General features: G+C 40.1%; 1 protein-coding gene across 4 annotated transcripts; it reads left to right on the top strand.

The window, feature by feature from the left end:
- Positions 1–372: 372 nt before the first annotated feature.
- Positions 373–16,258, top strand: RAB23 (RAB23, member RAS oncogene family). 4 transcript variants are annotated; one of them, XR_011808531.1, is made up of 8 exons: positions 373–573; positions 1,717–1,918; positions 2,729–2,814; positions 7,966–8,122; positions 9,623–9,705; positions 11,000–11,092; positions 11,969–12,189; positions 13,724–16,258. XR_011808531.1 is itself a non-coding variant. In XM_038176853.2 (7 exons), exons 2-7 carry the CDS (start codon positions 1,764–1,766, stop codon positions 12,106–12,108), a joined length of 714 nt encoding a protein of 237 aa, XP_038032781.1. In that variant the 5' UTR covers positions 373–577; positions 1,717–1,763; the 3' UTR covers positions 12,109–16,258. The 4 variants fall into 4 exon arrangements, 3 of the variants coding, with proteins under 3 accessions (XP_038032781.1, XP_038032780.1, XP_038032782.1); XM_038176853.2 differs by having other exon boundaries at positions 373–577; positions 11,969–16,258; XM_038176852.2 differs by having other exon boundaries at positions 374–573; positions 11,969–16,258.
- Positions 16,259–17,867: the final 1,609 nt, after the last annotated feature.

Raw genomic sequence — 17,867 nt, forward strand, 5'->3', positions numbered from 1 at the left:
TGGGCAACCTGGGCTGGTGGGAGGTGTCCCTGCCCATGGCAGGGGAAGTGGAATTAGGAAACCATTCTTAATTATTTATCCAAAATTATGGCTGATACTCAGCACACCACCCACAAGAGCCTCCACCAGCTGCTTCCCATGAGGGCTACCCAAAACTGTGAGAGCCTGAGAGATGCTATCCATGGACATCCTGGGCACTGAGGCGAAGCAGAGAGGGGCCGGAGGTTGGGGAGCCCCGCGGGTCCCCCTCAGCCCTCTCAAAGCCGGGTGAGAGGTCCCCAACCCCAACCCCACAGCCTGCCCAAGGGTCCCCAGCCCCTGCCGGGCTGTGGGGGCGGCGGCGGCAGCGGGCGGGTGCCTCCCTGAGCGGCCCCCGCGGCCCTGACGGCGTTTCCGGGCGGGGGAGCCGGGGATGTGCGTCCGGGTTGGGTCGGCCCCAACGAGCGGCTTCCTCCCTCCCTCTTTCCTTCCCTCCTTCCATCCTGCCCTCCTCCATCCCTCCTCCATCCCTCCCTCGCTGCCTCTGAGGCGGAGCCGCCGCCGTGCCCTCCGAGGGAGCGCCGCCCGCGGGGGGTCGGTGAGAGGGGAGCGGGAGCCGGGGGGACCTGAGGAGGGAGGCGGCGGGGAAGAAGGGACCGGGGGGGGGGGGGACAGCGGGGAAAAAGGGGCCGGGGGGCGGCCGGGAGAGGCTCCCCCGCCTCCCTCGACCCTCCTCGGCGGGGCCCCGAGCCCTGCCCGCCTGCCCCGGGGCTGTCTCCTCGCCCTGAGGCGGCGGCGCCGTGAGGCGAGCTCCTGGCGGGCAGCCCCGCGGGGCCGGGCAGCCCGGAGAGCCGGAGGGAAAAACCTGCGGCTGACACTGGGTTGCGGGGTGGTTTTGGTTTTGTTTTTTTCCTTTTTTTCTTTTCCACCCCGGATTTTTTGGGGGTAGAAGTCTCGCCTGGGCACGGCCGCGGAGAGCAGGGCGGGTGCTGCCCCTGCCGAGCCCTGGCAGGCTCCGCTCACACACCTCGCTCCTGCGGTGCAGGCTTTCCTAGCTAACCTGCACGTTAAGCATCTATAAGGAAGCTATCTAACGGTTTAAACGTTAAGAATGACGTTTTAAGGCAGTTGGGTTATCCGGTTTCTTATTTTTTTAAAAAAGACCCTTGAAAAATGCAGCATCTCCTGAATTACCCGGTGGTACTTTGTACCTTGCATGATCTGCTTCACATGCCAAAACCTAAAATAGTCATAATAGCGCACAAATTTATTTGATGATGACTTTTTGTCCACTTCTTTGGACAGCTTTAGACAAATTCTCAAGAAGTGGAGCAAGGGATGTGGTCACCAGGCTAGGCAGCATCACTGCTGGCGTGAGGTGACGGCACCTGAGGCAGGTCCGGGAGCAACCTTGGGTGCCTCAGACCCGTGGTACATGTTGGACTGACCACCTGGGCATTTTGCACATCAAAAGTAGAGCATCAGGCATTTAGCTGACATACCATACGTTCATACAGTGAAAGGACAATGTTGTGAACAGTTCTGTCCATGTCCAATTAGTAAGTGGCAAATTGAAGCGCTGACTGGTGAAATTACTCGCCCGAGGTCACCTAGGCAGTTTGTAGAAGAGCTGGAAATAGGTGGTACAGTCTTTGTGAGTCCTAACGTGAAATCGTCTTTCCTCTTGCTTTCTGTTCACAGCGTTTTTATGAACATAGCTATTTACTTTATTTACAGACTTGGTAGACCTGTGAATAAGCGAGAGAGTCACCTGAGCTGCAGAGATGTTGGAAGAAGATATGGAGGTGGCCATCAAGGTGGTAGTGGTAGGAAATGGAGCTGTTGGGAAGTCCAGTATGATTCAGCGATATTGCAAGGGGATTTTTACAAAAGACTACAAGAAAACCATTGGTGTCGATTTCCTGGAAAGACAAATCCAGTATGTATTGAACAGATGTCATGCTATCCATTTTTACCTTTCCTTCTGTTTCTTTGTTCTGTTGTAATCTAAAGATTTGCAAAGACTTGAAACACAAGGCCTGCAGTCTTGGAAGCTAAGTAAAGGGAGTTGTTTTCTCTTTTGGGCTGAGGGCTAAAATTATATCACTCCATTGTCTAATCAAGATTTATTTTGCTTTTGATTTATAATTCTAAAAGTTGAGACCTCTGTCATTCTAAGCTTTTTTGACAAGCTTCCTATGTATTCTACCACCTGCTGATACTTTTTTGTGATTTCTTCTTTAAAGTAGAAGTACTTACAGTTAAACAATTGCACAAGTTTAGGAGCTAGCATAGATGAAACAACTGGGAAAAATAATTAAATACACTATAAATTTAGTCTCTATGTAATATAAGCTGGTAATACCCAATAATGTTTGATAAAATGGAAAATAGTATAGTAATAAGAAGAAAAATCTATAAATTCTGTAAGCTGATTATAAAGGCAAAAGGCCCATTATTCAGGCACCTAAGTTTTGTTTTGATTTCTCGTTATTTCTCTTCATGGAGAGAAATATAGAAGAAGAAGAGGAAAGGAAAAGGAAAATAAAATACAAGTTGTCAAGAAGGAGCACTAATGTAGTTGAGGCTCTATTGCCGTAGTATGGTACGGGGGTGAACCATTATCAATACTAAGTTCTATTATATTTAAATGAAGTTAAATTTGAATTGAATTACTACATTGTAGAGATGGAAATGTTTCTGTGTTGGTTGTTCTGTATTAATCGCAGAACTGTGTCGTTTATTTCAGGGTTAACGATGAAGACGTCAGGCTAATGTTATGGGACACTGCAGGTCAAGAAGAATTTGATGCCATAACTAAGGCCTACTATAGAGGTGAAAATACCATGTTTGTTACTTGGTGGTTGGGTGCATTCGGACTGCACGTCTTTAAGATATTTTCCTATCCCTTGATTAAGAATCTTAGTTATTTCACGTGTGTGCAAAGCATGCATAGCTTGCTTTTTTCATTTTTTAAATGTTTTCCCCTTCATGTAAAATCCTTGTCTTAATTCAGTGCCACTTTATGCGTTATGCTCAGTAGCGCCCTTTGAAAAAATGGAACATAAGGCAAGTATCTGCACAGAAACTCTTACGGAGCTGTACAAACAGTCCAACTCAAAATCAAACTTAATTTCTTTCTGTCAGTGATGTATTTATAATCCAATATACGCTGTTAATATATTTTAAGGAAGTTCTAAAGTTTCAGGTGGGAACTCTAATCGTGATACTGCAATCATAGAAATAAGGAAAAGGTCTGGGAAAACTGGAATTAGAGTTCAGAAATTTGTTTCTCAATTTTGATTTGTATTTGCTAGCTTTTCTGTAGTTATGTTTTTCCCCCTAAAAGGCAAGGGAGGCACTTCTGTAAGAAGTGCCTTTGTAAATGTTCCAAAAACTATGTCTGAGGTACTTACAAGTTAATCCAAGGGAGAAAAAAACCACCAGTTATCCTGGAAAGATAGTTTATTAAGCACAGTAATTCTTATGCCAGTACAGACTGCCTTGAAAATGTTAACATAATAGAGTAAGAAGGAAACTGTATTTACTTCCTAGAATAGAAACTATATTATTCAGCCACGTAAAGGCAGTTTATCTATTTAGCCAGTTATTAATTGCATGCTTAGGCTTTCTTTCATAATTTAACAGTGGTTATGAATATTCCCCCTCCCTTTTTTTATTTTTAACAAGAGATACAAATGACTTAAGAAATTACGTTGTTCACTTCTAGTCAAAATTACCTGATGGCTGGGAAAAAAATATATTGCTATGATGTAAAATCTTAGAAATATTATCTCATTTAGAGACAAAATAAGTTATGCCTTGATGTTTCAACTTGTTTCAGTTCTCTGAGCTTTTTATATTTCATGACAGTTCTGATAACTAGTATTTTTTTAATAATATTTCTTGTTGTCCTTTGTAATTGATGGTTGCCATTTCTTTGGCAAAAGATACTTCTTTTCCTATTTCTTCTTATCCTCATGTGGAAATAGATCATTTTACAGCTAACAAGTTGAGCACATGAATTTTAGAAGGTAGCTCTTGATTATCTCTGAGCTTCCTTTTTACTCTTTTGGCCCTTAGTTCTCTTGTGTGCCCTGCAGTCCTTAGGTGTTTGAAGCCAAAGCCTTTTTCTCCTCATTACTGGGACTGTTATGCTGAAGTACAGAGTGTCCAGAACTTTGCAGCACACTTTATGTCCTCTCTTACCATCAAACCTGGTGGTTTTAAAAATGATCAGCACGAGAATCTTGATATCTTGCTCGTGACTCATGCCCTGCATAGCACAGTTAGGGCTCTGCCCTCAAGATCTTCATACTGAAGGGGTGGATGTGGAGCAGAACGGCATCATCCTGTGGATGCCCGGTGTGGACAACGTGATGGTTCTCCTAACAGCACGAGTGATTGTTCTGCACTAGACTTCGAAGGACAAGGGAAGTTTTAGGAGGCTGGAATGCAATTTTGGTTTAGCATCAGGTCTGCAAGCACATTTCTATAGAGCAAAAGGTCAAGTTACTTTGCAAATGCAAGGATTTCAGCGTGAATTGTTGCTGCTAAGGGAAAGATGCCTCCAAGGGAGGAGCTATGTCTTCAAGCCCACATCTCCCGCAGATCACTGTCACACTGACCACTGTCATTACCCCGGGGACTGCGTGCTCTCCTGGCATACTGTGAGTTGTCAGTTCTTCAGGGATCAGGTGCTCATCCATGGTGGCACAGGGAATGCTTCAGAGTCTGTTTCTGAGCCATTGTCTGGGGACCAAATTCATTCAGCCTTGCACAGAAACAAAATTGGAGCTGTCAGTGGACTTGTCATGTGTTTTTCTCTGCCCGGGTGAATACGTGCAGTGTAACTGGCTGCGTACCCATCATCATACAACACAACGAGTCAAACTGTCCAGCAGCCCAGATTCAAGGAATTGAAAGAAGCTTTTTATATATTGGTGTCTTTTTTTTTTATATTGTATTGTGCATCTCCTTTTCTATCCTGTAAGTCATGCATTCCCTATGCAGCTAGGTACTGCATTTGTAAGCCAAGCAAATACACAAGTGGCTGTCATTAGCAGACCCATGCCTTCTGTTCACGTTACAGGTCTTGCAATGCAGGATTTGATCACGTCTTAGTGCTTGCATCTCCCTCCAAACACTACCACTGTTGTCTTGAGTAGACCCTTGTTAGTTTTTTGAAGGAAAAGACGCCTCTTGCTCATTAGTCTTGGTCAGTTACTGATGCATCAAATTCCCAGGCTCCTCATCTAGCCCAGTAGCTCAATGTCCTGTTTCTCAAGTTATAAATGTACTCAGGGTAGCCAGGATCCACAGCAAGCAGACCATCAACACTAAACAAGAACTTCTGGATGATGCTATCTTTGACCTCAAATTCTGATCTCAGTTTAAGGTCGAACAGGCCACCATTAATTTTATAGTGAATGTGGTTTTGTCATAGCCTGAAAAAGCTGAGGACAAGAAGAGAAGAGGGAAATGAATAGGTGTCAGGTACAAAGCCCCGTGAGAGTCGACCCGTGGCAAGGAATTTCTTTACCTGATTTCTGATATACAGGCATTGCATCCTTATGAAAGGCCGTCTCATTTTAAACACTCATAGAGAGCCTGTTGGTTTTGGTTGTTGTGTTCCTGTCTGGTGCTGCCCTGTGCCTTTGCTGCTGGTTGTACGCAGTCGGTTATGTGACAGGCAGTGTAGGACTCCATTGGGAGTGGGTGAGTGAGCTACTGATGCTACTGACTCTTCTAAATAGTACATATAGAGAGGTGTTTATGTGCCTAAATACTGATTTTTTTTTCTTTTTTGGAACTTTTCCAGGGATATTATGGTTTCTTAAACTTGTCTATATTATCACTAAAAATACCAAGTATTTAACAGTGTTCTTGGAAGATGAAAATAGCCTGCCTTGTAAGATACCTGTCCTGCAGCATCTTTTAGCGCACTCTGATGCCACATTAACTTTTGCGCTGTGAGGAAGCATCCTTTCAGAAGGATTGCATTTGATGTCTTGAATCCAGCTTGAAAAGAATAATCCTTTTGTATTCTCTGGTATTTCTTACAAGCCAGTGATCAAAACCTTCAGCAGAAGCTTGGAAGTATGCAGTCACATAAGCGTGTATAATTTGTCATTGATAGACATTGTTGATGATGAAAGACAGTTCCATTTACTGTTGTTTGTTTTAATAACTTCCTGGTAGGACCTTCAAATATAAGGATCTGGAAGGCCCTCAAAAATATCTCACTTTGATTAGGCTGTTATATAATTCCTTTAAAAGCAGTATTGGCAGGCTGGCCATTATTTTTGTTGTCCCTGTCCACCGTGTTGTAGTGTTACACCTAAATTGAATAAATAAATCTGCTGCTGTAAGCCACCCTCTTGTTACTTACTAACATGCTAGAACTTTCCCCTCTGCGCTTACTGTTGCCAACTTATCTCTGTTTTAGCATTCAGAAGGAAGGGGTAGAAAGAGAGATGAAGTGAAAGTTCCTTAGAGTGGAAATTTTGCAATGAATTCCTTAGTCTTAAAACCGAGCGAGATGATGTTTGCAGATGGTGGGAGACTTGTACACGCTCCCACTCCAGCAGATCAAAGAACTTAAGAGAGGCTGTATTAAGCTAGATGGCAAGATGATGGGTTCAATTCAGCATTGACAGATTAAATTTACACATACATCATAGGCTGTTAGTACATCAGGTTAAAACATGATGTGGACATTAGGGAAAGCAAACAATTTTAGTACACAAGTAATAAGATAGGGAGGATTATGAAAGGCTGCATTGCTCCTGCTTTATTGGTAGAGCTTAATTTAAAGTTCTGAGGGCAGTTCTTATTACTCCGTATAAAACCGTGTCAGAGGGGTCTTAAAGGCGGGTGTAAGAATGTTTAAAGAGCGTAGGAAAACTTTGGCAAAGGTAGACTGAATTTGGCTTTGAAAAGATAAATAAAAGGAAATTTAATAAAAGTACTTGTGTGCTTTGTGTCAGAGGTTATAAAGGCAAACAATACAGGAACGGGCAATACTTGATGAAACTCCTAGATAAAAGAAAAATCATACTAATGAAATAGTTTTTTCATATTATGTGTGGGATATGTGCCACAAGATACCACGAGACTCTCAAAAACAGCTGTCTAGTCTTTTACAAGCAGGCATAATTCTACTATTAAACATCAAATACATTAAAGGCATCTAAATAGCAGTGTTTCTTCATGTGTTTATGTGCAAAGAAAAGTTTTGGAGGATAACAAAGGGCTACGGGACAGTCAAAAGACTACTCACTAATATTTTAACTATTGAAGTACTTTCTGAATCCTTGGGTTTTTACTATTCACAATGGATTTACTGTTACTTGCTAAGGCTGTTATAAAACCATAAAAATATTACAAAACAGGGTGTGTGTGTGTGTGTGTGGATATCATAGTGCTGAGACCGAATGAGCATTAATTTTCTCTAAAGAGCTACTAAACAATTTACTTTATTTTTTTTTAGAGAAAGCTGTGGTTATTTCTCTGCTTTTCAAAATCCTGATTACTGTAGTTTAAACAATAATGTGAATTATGCTTTACAGATCATGAAAAATAGTTGCCTTTTGGCTTCCAGTGAAGCTGTCTGAAAAGCAGTGAGCAATAAGCAAACTTCCACTTGCCTTTTTCCAGTCTCTTCCTCGCTCCTTCCTTTGCAAACATGCACCTTGCTGGAGATGATTTGAAAAGTACCAGACTCAGCCATCAGGAAGAATTGGTATAATGGTCAAAATAATATGGCAGTCTATTCCTTTTCATTTGGGAAATTTTCTAACCATTTGTTTGTCACAAGCTGGTGGTAAAAGCGCGCTTTTAGGGAAGAAACTAGGAAAACCCCCTCACACTTGAAATGTATTCAATAATATTCTTTTTTTTTAATTATTATTATTATTATTATTATTATTATATTGGTTTGTTGTTTGATTTGTAAGCATTTGTAATTGTTTTGTGTATTTTTAGGAGCCCAGGCTTGTGTTCTTGTGTTTTCTACAACTGACAGAGAGTCCTTCAAAGCAATCCCTACCTGGAAGGAAAAAGTGGTGACTGAAGTTGGAGACATTCCCACAGTTCTGGTGCAGAATAAGATCGATCTTCTTGATGACTCTTGTATAAAGAAGTAAGAGTTTTATCTTCATGTTTCTGACCTAATGTCCCCTTTATACACATGCTTAAAAAAAAAAAAATCAAACAAAAATGGGAGGTTTTGGGGAAGAATTCTGATACCTAGGTTATCGAACCTAGGCTGCGCATCAAAACATGCCCTAGAAGCACAGGTGTCTGCCATTACTGCAGGTGTGGAGCTGCTTGGGCAGACGTGTTTGCCAGGCTAAAAATTCTGTTAACTTCATGCCTTCTTCTGAAGTATCAGCCAAAAAAAAAAGGAGGAATAGCATCAAGAGTTTGGCTCTGCCATGATATGATTTTTATTTTTTAATCAGAGTTTATAAAACTGTAAATTTGCTCTCCTGGTAAAAATTTATAAAAATTTATACTTACTGTTAAACTGCTGGGCATTGCCCAGTTTAGTTACCAAAGGCTTGCTGGAGTGGTCAGGACATAGTAAACAGGTTGTTTGAAAAAGTATCTTCGTATTCTTTGCTTCCCTTTTCTTCACGTTATTTTTATTGCTCCTTCTCATCAAAACATTGTAACCCTATAGAAACCTGTATCTGCACATTGCTGATCCTTCTTCCTTATATTTTACCTTACAGATGTTACTGTCAGTTTATTCTGCCTTTGAGTATATGCCCGTTTTCATTCCTGCCATTAAATCAGCTTCACAAATTTTAATTCCTGTTTACCATAGTGTGGAAGGTACAGCACGATTAGTTTGATCATGCTCCACTACTTTATTTCTACCACCTTCCTGGGAGATTTGAGTTTTCTTCTTTTTGTTATTTCCTACACTGGCTTTCTTTGTTCTGTGTTTGCTGTCACTGATGGCATAAATCAGTTTGTATTCCCTCTGCCAAGAAAACTAAGTATTCTTCAAAGGAAAAGCAAAATTGCATTTGAAATCCTCCTTTATTTATGGTATGTCACTTAGGTTTGTTCTCTGAATACTCCATCTGCCTCAGTAATTTCATCTTTCTAATGACATGATTTCTCTTGGTGAAAATCTCATGTTTTCTTAGCTTTTCCTTAACATTTAGGACAAATTCTCTTTCACCAAATAGGAAATAATTCTTGAACTCATCTGACTGCATCATCTACTGCTGTATTAAAATATAGTTAAGAAGTACATTTTTTGGTTGTTTTGACTTTACAGTGGTAATTGTTCTGATTCTACAGCTCCATTAATTACAGCCCCCTTCCTTTTGGTTTCACTGACACCTGTCTTAGAAACCTTGGGAAATTTTAGTTAATGAACTATATATAAATCAATATAAGTCAATAAATACTGAAAGGCAACTACTTCTGTTCATAAAGAAACTGCATGTGAAATACTTCATTGCCATAGTAGGGATACTGTAAAGAAATGAAGGATCAGGTGGTTTTTGACTGTCTGCCCACCTTGCTAGGTTTAACTTAACCGCAAAGCGTTTTATCTATAAGAATCGATAAGTGCTGACTAATTATAGAAATTAATGTTTAAAAGTCTTTTTCTACTGTGCAGTGAAGAGGCAGAAGCACTGGCAAAAAAGCTAAAATTACGGTTCTACCGAGCATCGGTGAAGGAAGACCTAAACGTAAGTGAAGGTACGAGACACAACACAGTAGGTGTGCGCCCTGCCCTCTGCTGTATATCATAGATACACACCATGGCTGTATATCACATATAGATACCACAGTTGTATATCATATATATATACCATTGCTTTTGTATTTTCTTGGCAATCCTTATATTTCATAGCAGCACTCTTTAAACATAGCTATTACTGCTCGGTATCAGTGTGTTCTGCCTGTTTTTTACTTGCATGCATCTTTCCTTTCTTTTCCACAAACGGTGCGTAGCTTCAGGATTTACAGGTGCCAGAATTTTGGGGGCTTCTTCGTCCTACTGACCGTCAGTAAGCACTGGGCTTTTAAAGTGTATATGTAGAAGTTCAATTATTACAATATAAGAACCGTTGAACAGATTAATTCATAATTGTTAACAGTTAAGAAATAATTGGTATAAATTGTTTCATAGTTTAGTTCAATAAAGTACATTAAAAAATTACATCTGTTGCAGCCTTTTGTCTGCTGGTGATACCTTAGTAGTTCCCAAGTTCACCTTTAATGCATATATTTAATACGAATATCATTATACAATTCAGTCACAGTCTCTTCTGGGCTAAGTTTGAATAAACATGAGTTATTCAAACTCTGCTAACTTCTGTTTGTTTAATCAGGCAAACTTAAAGTTATACTAATTGTTTCTCCTCCATTAGCAACTTTCCAAACGTTCACCTTGGAACATAAAATTTGTACCATAAGAACTGTAATTTTTTTCTGTATCATCTTGAAATGAGTTATTAATTGCAAATGAAAGTTTGCCTATAGTTGTAGGGTTTTCAGTGTCTTAGATAGACGTTTTATACCCTTATACAAATGAGGGTGGCATTAGTTAATGAGAAAAGTGTTCTTTCCAAGTTATATTAATAGCCTTGATCTCCATGACTGTTATTATTCTAAAACTTCTTGCAAAAAAATAATATAGTTATATTATAATAATTCCTACATAACTTTAAAAATTTCAAGTTGCATGAACTGGAACATTTGGCAATGTTGGCCAGCTTTCTTATAGGAGTATTGAGATGTTTTTGTATGCCCTGCAAGACTGTAGTAGCACTGCAGCCTGTAAGATCTGGTTGGCACGGGACTAATTTGGATTCTGGTTGGGTACACGGCCAGGCCTGCCAAGGGAGAATCACTTGCTAGACTATGTTAAATCTATCATGTCAAATGTGCTTTTGTCACCAAGCAAAGCTTGATGCAAAGGTTTTATTATTGATCTTGATATTATCTTTAAGCATACCGTGATGTTCCTTTATTCTTTTTAACATTCCAGTTTTCAAGTATTTGGCTGATAAATACCTTCAAAGGCTCAAGCAACAAACAGCTGAAGAACCAGAGCTAGTACATACGAGCAGTAACAAGATTGGTATGTATGCTGTAATAAATAATAAATAATAATAAAAACAGAAAAGAGTATTTTGTGCCATCAAAGCTTCTGGTCCCATCTGTCGCCTTATGGAGTTAATAGATAGTGAGTGGGGTGTAATTGTTACCTTGCTGTGGTGGCATGTGGTGTCCTTTTCTTCTGTAAAATAACTTGGTGACTATCTGAAGTTACAAGATTGTCAAATTGACGTACTGAAGTTTCTGGCTAATGTTTGCCAAGTGCCCTTTTATTAAATTCTTTAAAACATTGTGTAAGGGCTTGAGAAAGGATGCTTGGTGGTGGTTTTAATGTAATTAGTATTAGTGTTACTCATCTTAGTGCAGATGTACAAGAGACTCACTGTGAAAGAATCTGGCACACAGTAAGGTCTTCGTAAACTTTGCCTTTTGTGAGGGAACACTGAACTTTTGGAGTCCTTCTTTAAAGCAATTCTGAGTCTGATTTTTGTATTTTCCTTAAAGCACTCGGGTTTTGTTCACTCTTCTTCCATACCTTTCTCTATACAAAGCTTCTAACTTTAAAATTTTCATGTTTTTCTTTTACTGCATTACTCAACAAACCATAATTTTCTTACTGTGCAATTAGTAGCACACACATACTCAGAGGAGTGAATCTGCTACCCTTCAATTAGATAGATGTTGTATACTGGCTTTAAATACCACCTGCCTAGTAATTCCAGCAGGCTCTGCTTCAAGTTTAGCTGCAGTATTGTCCCCAAAGTAGATAAAAGGTTGTTTTTTTTGTTTGTTTTTTTTTCAGTACTGTGAATTAGTAACTGTTGCATCTTAAGTGTTAATGATTATACTGCAGGAATTGAAGAAATAGAAATGTTTTTCTTGTCTTTAAATTCTGTAGGTGTTTTTAACACAGCTGCTGGAAGTCACCCCAACCAAAATCCTAGCACTCTCAACGGGGGAGATGTCATCAACCTTAAACCAAACAAACAGAGGACCAAGAAGAGCAGAAGTCCTTTCAGCAACTGCAGCATACCTTAGACCACTTCTGGAGGACAAAAAGTAACAGTGAATTGGATGAAGTTGTGCAATTGAATACAGAATAAAAAGCCAGCTTTAGAGGTATTTTACCAGTGCTTTAGCAAATCTTGTGCCTATGGGATCCTTGATAGATGATGGGTTTGTCTAAAATTGCTGTTGCAGTGGTTTTTGGTGTGTAGAGTGAGACACCTGGTGGCAAAACACAGAACCGTGTCTGTCCCTGTGCACTCCTTAAAAAAAATAAGCATATTTTTGAAGGAATTATTTACAGAGCTCTGAACTAGGTTTTGCTGCATTGTGAAGCACATTTAACGTAAGGATAATACCTTACAGGTAAAGGTACAGACCATAACCTTATGGCCCAAGGTACAGTAGCAACCTCGCAACTAAATTTCAAAGGAAATGTTAGACTTGATTAGCCAGGACACTAAGAAATTAAACAAAGAGCAGAATGAAGATGTCGCGTTTTATGCCTGACTGTATTCACATGGATTCTGGCAGTTCTGTCGGTGCAATATACTTGTGTTCTATACATGGATGTTACGGTAAATATGTCAACATTTGGTATGAACATTTAGGCTAAATTCCAGTGTATGCGTCACTTGGAGATCAGCTGATGATTATGAAATAGCATCCTCAGAAAAGGTTTTCCTTTAAAAACGTTCCATTTCTGATGAGGCTTTCCCAGCTGCTACTGTGTATGTTTAACTTGCTATACTTGGGCCTAAAAGCTTAGATTTAAAAAATGGATGGTGCCAAAAACGTTCCTCTTTTACCTAATGCTGTGCTACAGGTGTTTTTGTAAGTTTGTTTTTCCTCAGTCTTAACAGGTTGAACAAGTGAGTCTTTAACACTAATAGATATCCAGATGGAACACATAACGTAATCACGTTCCTGTCCAAGTTTGATTGCTGTGTCCTGTGTTATCTATGAAAAAGGAACTTGCAAAGTGGCGTCACAAAATATTTACCTTCTTTGGAGAAATTTTTCGTAGGTACTGTAAACTAGGTTATGGAGGATCCAAAAACTGCAGCTAAGAACTGCATTACATTGATGAGGTGTTCCTTGATGTTGTCACATACTCAAAATTAGCTGAGAGTTACAGAAAATCTAATTCTGCAAGATCAGAGACATGGCAAAAAAAAAATCAAGAACATAAATAATTTTACAGAACTGATTTAGACATTTAGGAGCCCAAATCTACAGTTATTTGGGTTTAGGCTCCTAAATCACTAAGGTGCTTTAAGAACTGCTAAGCAAGATATCTAATTTACCAAAAATAAACACTTTTTAATCCTCTTCAAGAGCATGCATGCCTTTTAAAAATATCCATTTTGTTTACATGTTTTTGTATGGTATGATATAATTTTAACTTTTTAGGATTTCTACAACAAACCTGCCAGTGACAAATGCAAAATATGCTGCTTGAAAAAAAAATGTAGAATTTTAATAGTTTTTTAAACAGTGTATGAGAGTGAAAGCGACTCGACTGATCCTGTATATTTTTGGAGGAAGGACTTTTCACTGTGTGAATTCCTATAGGAAGCCTGACTTATTTTGTTTCTAAGTCGATGCGTATGGAAACTGAAATGTCCTCTTGTCCCACTGTCTGCAGGGAGAGAAGTGGGTGGCAAGTTATGCACAAGCAGTGTAGCTCTCTGAACTCTGCGTTTGATGTTTACTGTGTTAGACTTCCTACTGAGTCCCGTTGTTTCTTTGACAAGCTGTCACAGCATCGCCTGGTGGTGGCAAGAAGGCACTTGGTCCCCGTTGCTGTTGCAGCAAAACTGTTCTCCGCTGCCATGTTTCCTGTATTCTCTCTTGGATAGATGCCTTTATTTTTTAACAAGTGCATTTAATCATGTATGTATGTATGGATGTATAAATGGAGTCGAGTCCCAGCTGTCTTAATGATTTAAGAAGTAAGGTACTTCGGATTTGGTAACAGAGACCTATGATTGTACACCATGGGCCCATCTGACAGCGTCAGGATGTAGGGCAGAGGGTACGCCTGAAGAGTTATAAGAACTGTTTTTAACGTGGAAACTTTTATGTTTCGTTGTTTGTCTGCCAGTTTAACGTTTTTTTAATTAATTTTTCTCAAAAAGCCTACAAAGTGTCTGAAACATCTTTCTTGCCTTGTTTGACTTTGTACAGAGTGCTGAAAAATCTTTCTGATGTGTAACGACCATTTGTACTGTTAGATCTTTTACACCAGACGTTGTATTGTTACAGAAGCCATTGGCTTCTGAGGTCTGTCACTATAAACCACTATGTTAAGGACTGAAAAGTCAATAGAAATTTTCGTAGGTGGAGACTTGACAGACCTGCTAAATATAGGATACACTGAAATGTCGTATGTATGTGCTGTGATCTGTGAACATACATTTGCAGGACCAGGCAACAGTGAGTTTTAATTTCATCCCCATTTTAAATCTGAAGTGGCTCTTTCTTTGTGGTGACTTTGCAGTGCTTAAATTCCAGTACGACCAAGATGGAGGCTGTCCAAATTAGCATTTTTCTGGAGAGCGCTTTGCATGTGCTCTGCTTGAAAATGTAAATTTTATCCCCCTAGTTTTAGACGTGAACCAGCTGAGTTGCATGCTGCAGGAATCCTTAGGTATTCCTATCACTGCTCCACTGGAGTAACTCTTTGACTGTTGGATGAAGAGAGGTGCCTGCACTTCCAGCACTCACATTGTCCCCTCTGAGTATTTCTTTTTATTATAAACATTGCCCCCATTCTCCACTTGGTGTTCTCACCAAAATACCACATTGCAGTCACCCTTCTCGTGCTCCTGCTGACTGTGTGCTGGCAGAGGGTGCAGTTCTGCACCTACAGCAAAGTTTTTTTCGGTGAGACTGAGCAAGCTGCACTCCTCTGACATCTGCTGATGTCTCTTGAGTAGCTCATTGGATACACGATCTAAATTTTGCCAGAATTCTTTGCTTTCAGCTGATAAAGCTGATAAAGTTAGTAGAAAACTTCAGTAACTCAATGCCTTAGTGAAGTAAGCATACACTAAAGCTCTCAAGCATCTGTCAGTCCCACGTCGTGTTCATTCAGTGAACGGGTGCTCTCACAGCAAGTGGGGCATCGTTTGGTGCAGAGCAGTAATGCTAGGGATGCATTTCCGACTGGAAATAACAGACCTCAAGGCTGTAAGGCTGGTCACACTGAGATTTCTGTGCTTGTGTCTGTGGTTAATTAAAAAACAGGCATTCCACTTAATTTTGGAGCTTTCTTATTTTCAGTGTTTCTTAAGGCAACGCTTAGCTTTGTTGGTCAAAATGCACAAACTCCCATACTGTCAGTCGGATTTCCTGGTTAATTTTTTTTATACTTCAGTAAAAATTGTCTTTTTTCTTTTTCATTGTTGGGCTATAGCACATCTGATGTAGTTTTTCCTTGCATCACTTCTGTAGCTGTACGTTGTACTGGAGGGCCTTGAGCAGCTGGACATGTATGTACTGCTTTGAGGTTATGCCTGGGTATGTGGACACACCTGGTGAACGTGCACTTTGATGCTGTTAATTCATTAGTCAAGCGTATAGCTACTAGTTAATGGACTAATTAATTGTTTGCACTGCTGGACCCTCTTGGGGGAGCTCAGTCGCACACCAAACTGACAAGCATGCTTTGGATTCCAGTGGCGGTACCAAAGCTGCTCCTGTTTTTCTAAACCTAATCATAAACCTCGGGCTAAAGCTATCATTCCTGAGCATGAGGTGCCCATCAGACAGAGCAACCACAACCCGAGAGGTGTGATTGCATCAAAACCACCGCACTGTGCTTCTGTAAAAGTAACAGTTGTGCAAATCTTCTTTTTTGTTTCTTTATGCTCAACTTGTATCTGACAGAATATTTCTCACTTAAATATAGCATCCTAAAAGGTAATCAAAGTCATAAAAGAAAAAACGCAGGAATTACTAAATTTAAGATGCAAGGTGCTATGATAAACTAAGAGAAACGTTGAAACAGTCCCATGGCAAAGAGGGGTTCTGGACGAGTCACCTGAAAGCCAGGTGAGTCCTGGTGCTGCGCTCGCCTCATTCTCAGGTTTGCAGCAGAAGGGAGATGCTGATAAAAATGCTGATAATTTGTGTTTCCTCTTCCTGACGCAGATGTGGTTCAGCAGAACCAACTGAAGTTGCTCAAAAAAATAAAATAAAAAGGACCAGGAGAAAAAACGTTGTCACTGCAAAGCTAGAGATGTGTTGTTACTAAGAAGTGACTTAACCTTATTGGCAAGTTCCCGTGACTCTGAATGGTTAAAACAGATTATATATATACACACATAACTGTTTTTATCACCTTCATGAACTCAAGTAAATGTATTATATTTTTAGAAAAAGTCGATATAATGTACAGTAAATCCTCAAGTGGACAAATAAATGTTTAAAAATGAATGTCGTGTGTATGGTGTTCCTGTAAAACTCCTGCAAGTTACCTTGTATTGTAGAATACCCACAAGCTGGTATCACACCATGTAAGCACGTTTCTTTGATTACTGTTTGGTCTGATTGCAGGTCACTCTTTTTGTGGTTATATTAATTTGTCACTGCATTAAATAGCAAGAAGTTGCCATAACCCTGTAGTTGTGCGACCTGCCACTGCCCAGGAGCATGCCCAGGAGCGTGCTGGACTCCAGTTTGTGTGCTGCCAGCAGCAGGATCCAAGGCAGCGTGTGCTGAGGTACCCTCAAAGGAGTAAGTGTGGGCATCCCAATCCAACTAACACATTTTTCTGAGCTCTTGCCCCTCAGTTTCTTCACCACAGAGAAAATACGGATTCTGTTCTGCCCTTTGTGTTCATTCAATCAAAAATAATCACAATCAATGTGGCTAAAATGCATGGGTCTGATGCGTTTTCTGAAAAGAAACAGGCAACCAGTCTGCTGATTTCTCTTTTATTTTTCTAATTTTTTTCTCTAAGGTAAAATAGAACTCAGAGCATCTGGGTTTTCCTCTTGCCCAAGTGTCTCAGGAATCTGGAAAGTAACGCGCTGCTCCTTCCTCTTCCATGCAATTTAGCACACAGAGAAACACTTTGCTTGCTTAACACCCAAAGTAAGAATTAATTAGCGATGTTTTAGGGAAGCGAGAACTTGAGATGTGAGCAAACTCACATTTTTATGGTCAGAACTTTTAGGTCAGGTAAGTGGTTACCTACAGCTCAGTGCCTTGTCCCAGCTGCCTTATGCCTGCTAAACCTTGTCTGCTGTGTTCAGATTTATTTATTTATTTTACAACAGACGGCGCTTGGAAGTCTTTCACTTTTTTTTTTATAATCTGCTCTTGATTTGATCATCTGTGGGATGCCAGCTATGGTTAGCTATTTTATTTTAACAATGGGGTTTTAAAGAGCCAGTATGAAACTGCAGCAAAATGCTCGGTAGTCTTGTAGTTTTTAGTTACTAGATTGTTCTGACCTAGGGAATCTGTAATGGATGCAGCGTCTTCTTACCCAGCACTGAAGACGGTAACAGCAGATGCACTGCAGCCCTCCTGTGGGTTGGATGATGCAGGATTTAGAAAAGTGGCAAACAAATGATTTAAAAACTTAAACATTAACAGGACAAAACGAGTCTACGCTAATACCTCATCTGTTGATCTGCAGATGGTGATGGCTTACTTCACTCTGTCCTTGAGACCAAAAAAAAATTGTCCTAGTGAGTGCTATAAAAATACTTCTAGCTCTTGATATGGTGAAGAGAAACAGAAACAGGGAAAAAAGAAAAAAAAATCCCTCCTGGCCT

The sequence above is a fragment of the Anas platyrhynchos genome, chromosome 3 (assembly GCF_047663525.1).
Source record: "Anas platyrhynchos isolate ZD024472 breed Pekin duck chromosome 3, IASCAAS_PekinDuck_T2T, whole genome shotgun sequence".
In the NCBI taxonomy this organism is placed as follows: Eukaryota; Metazoa; Chordata; class Aves; order Anseriformes; family Anatidae; genus Anas; species Anas platyrhynchos.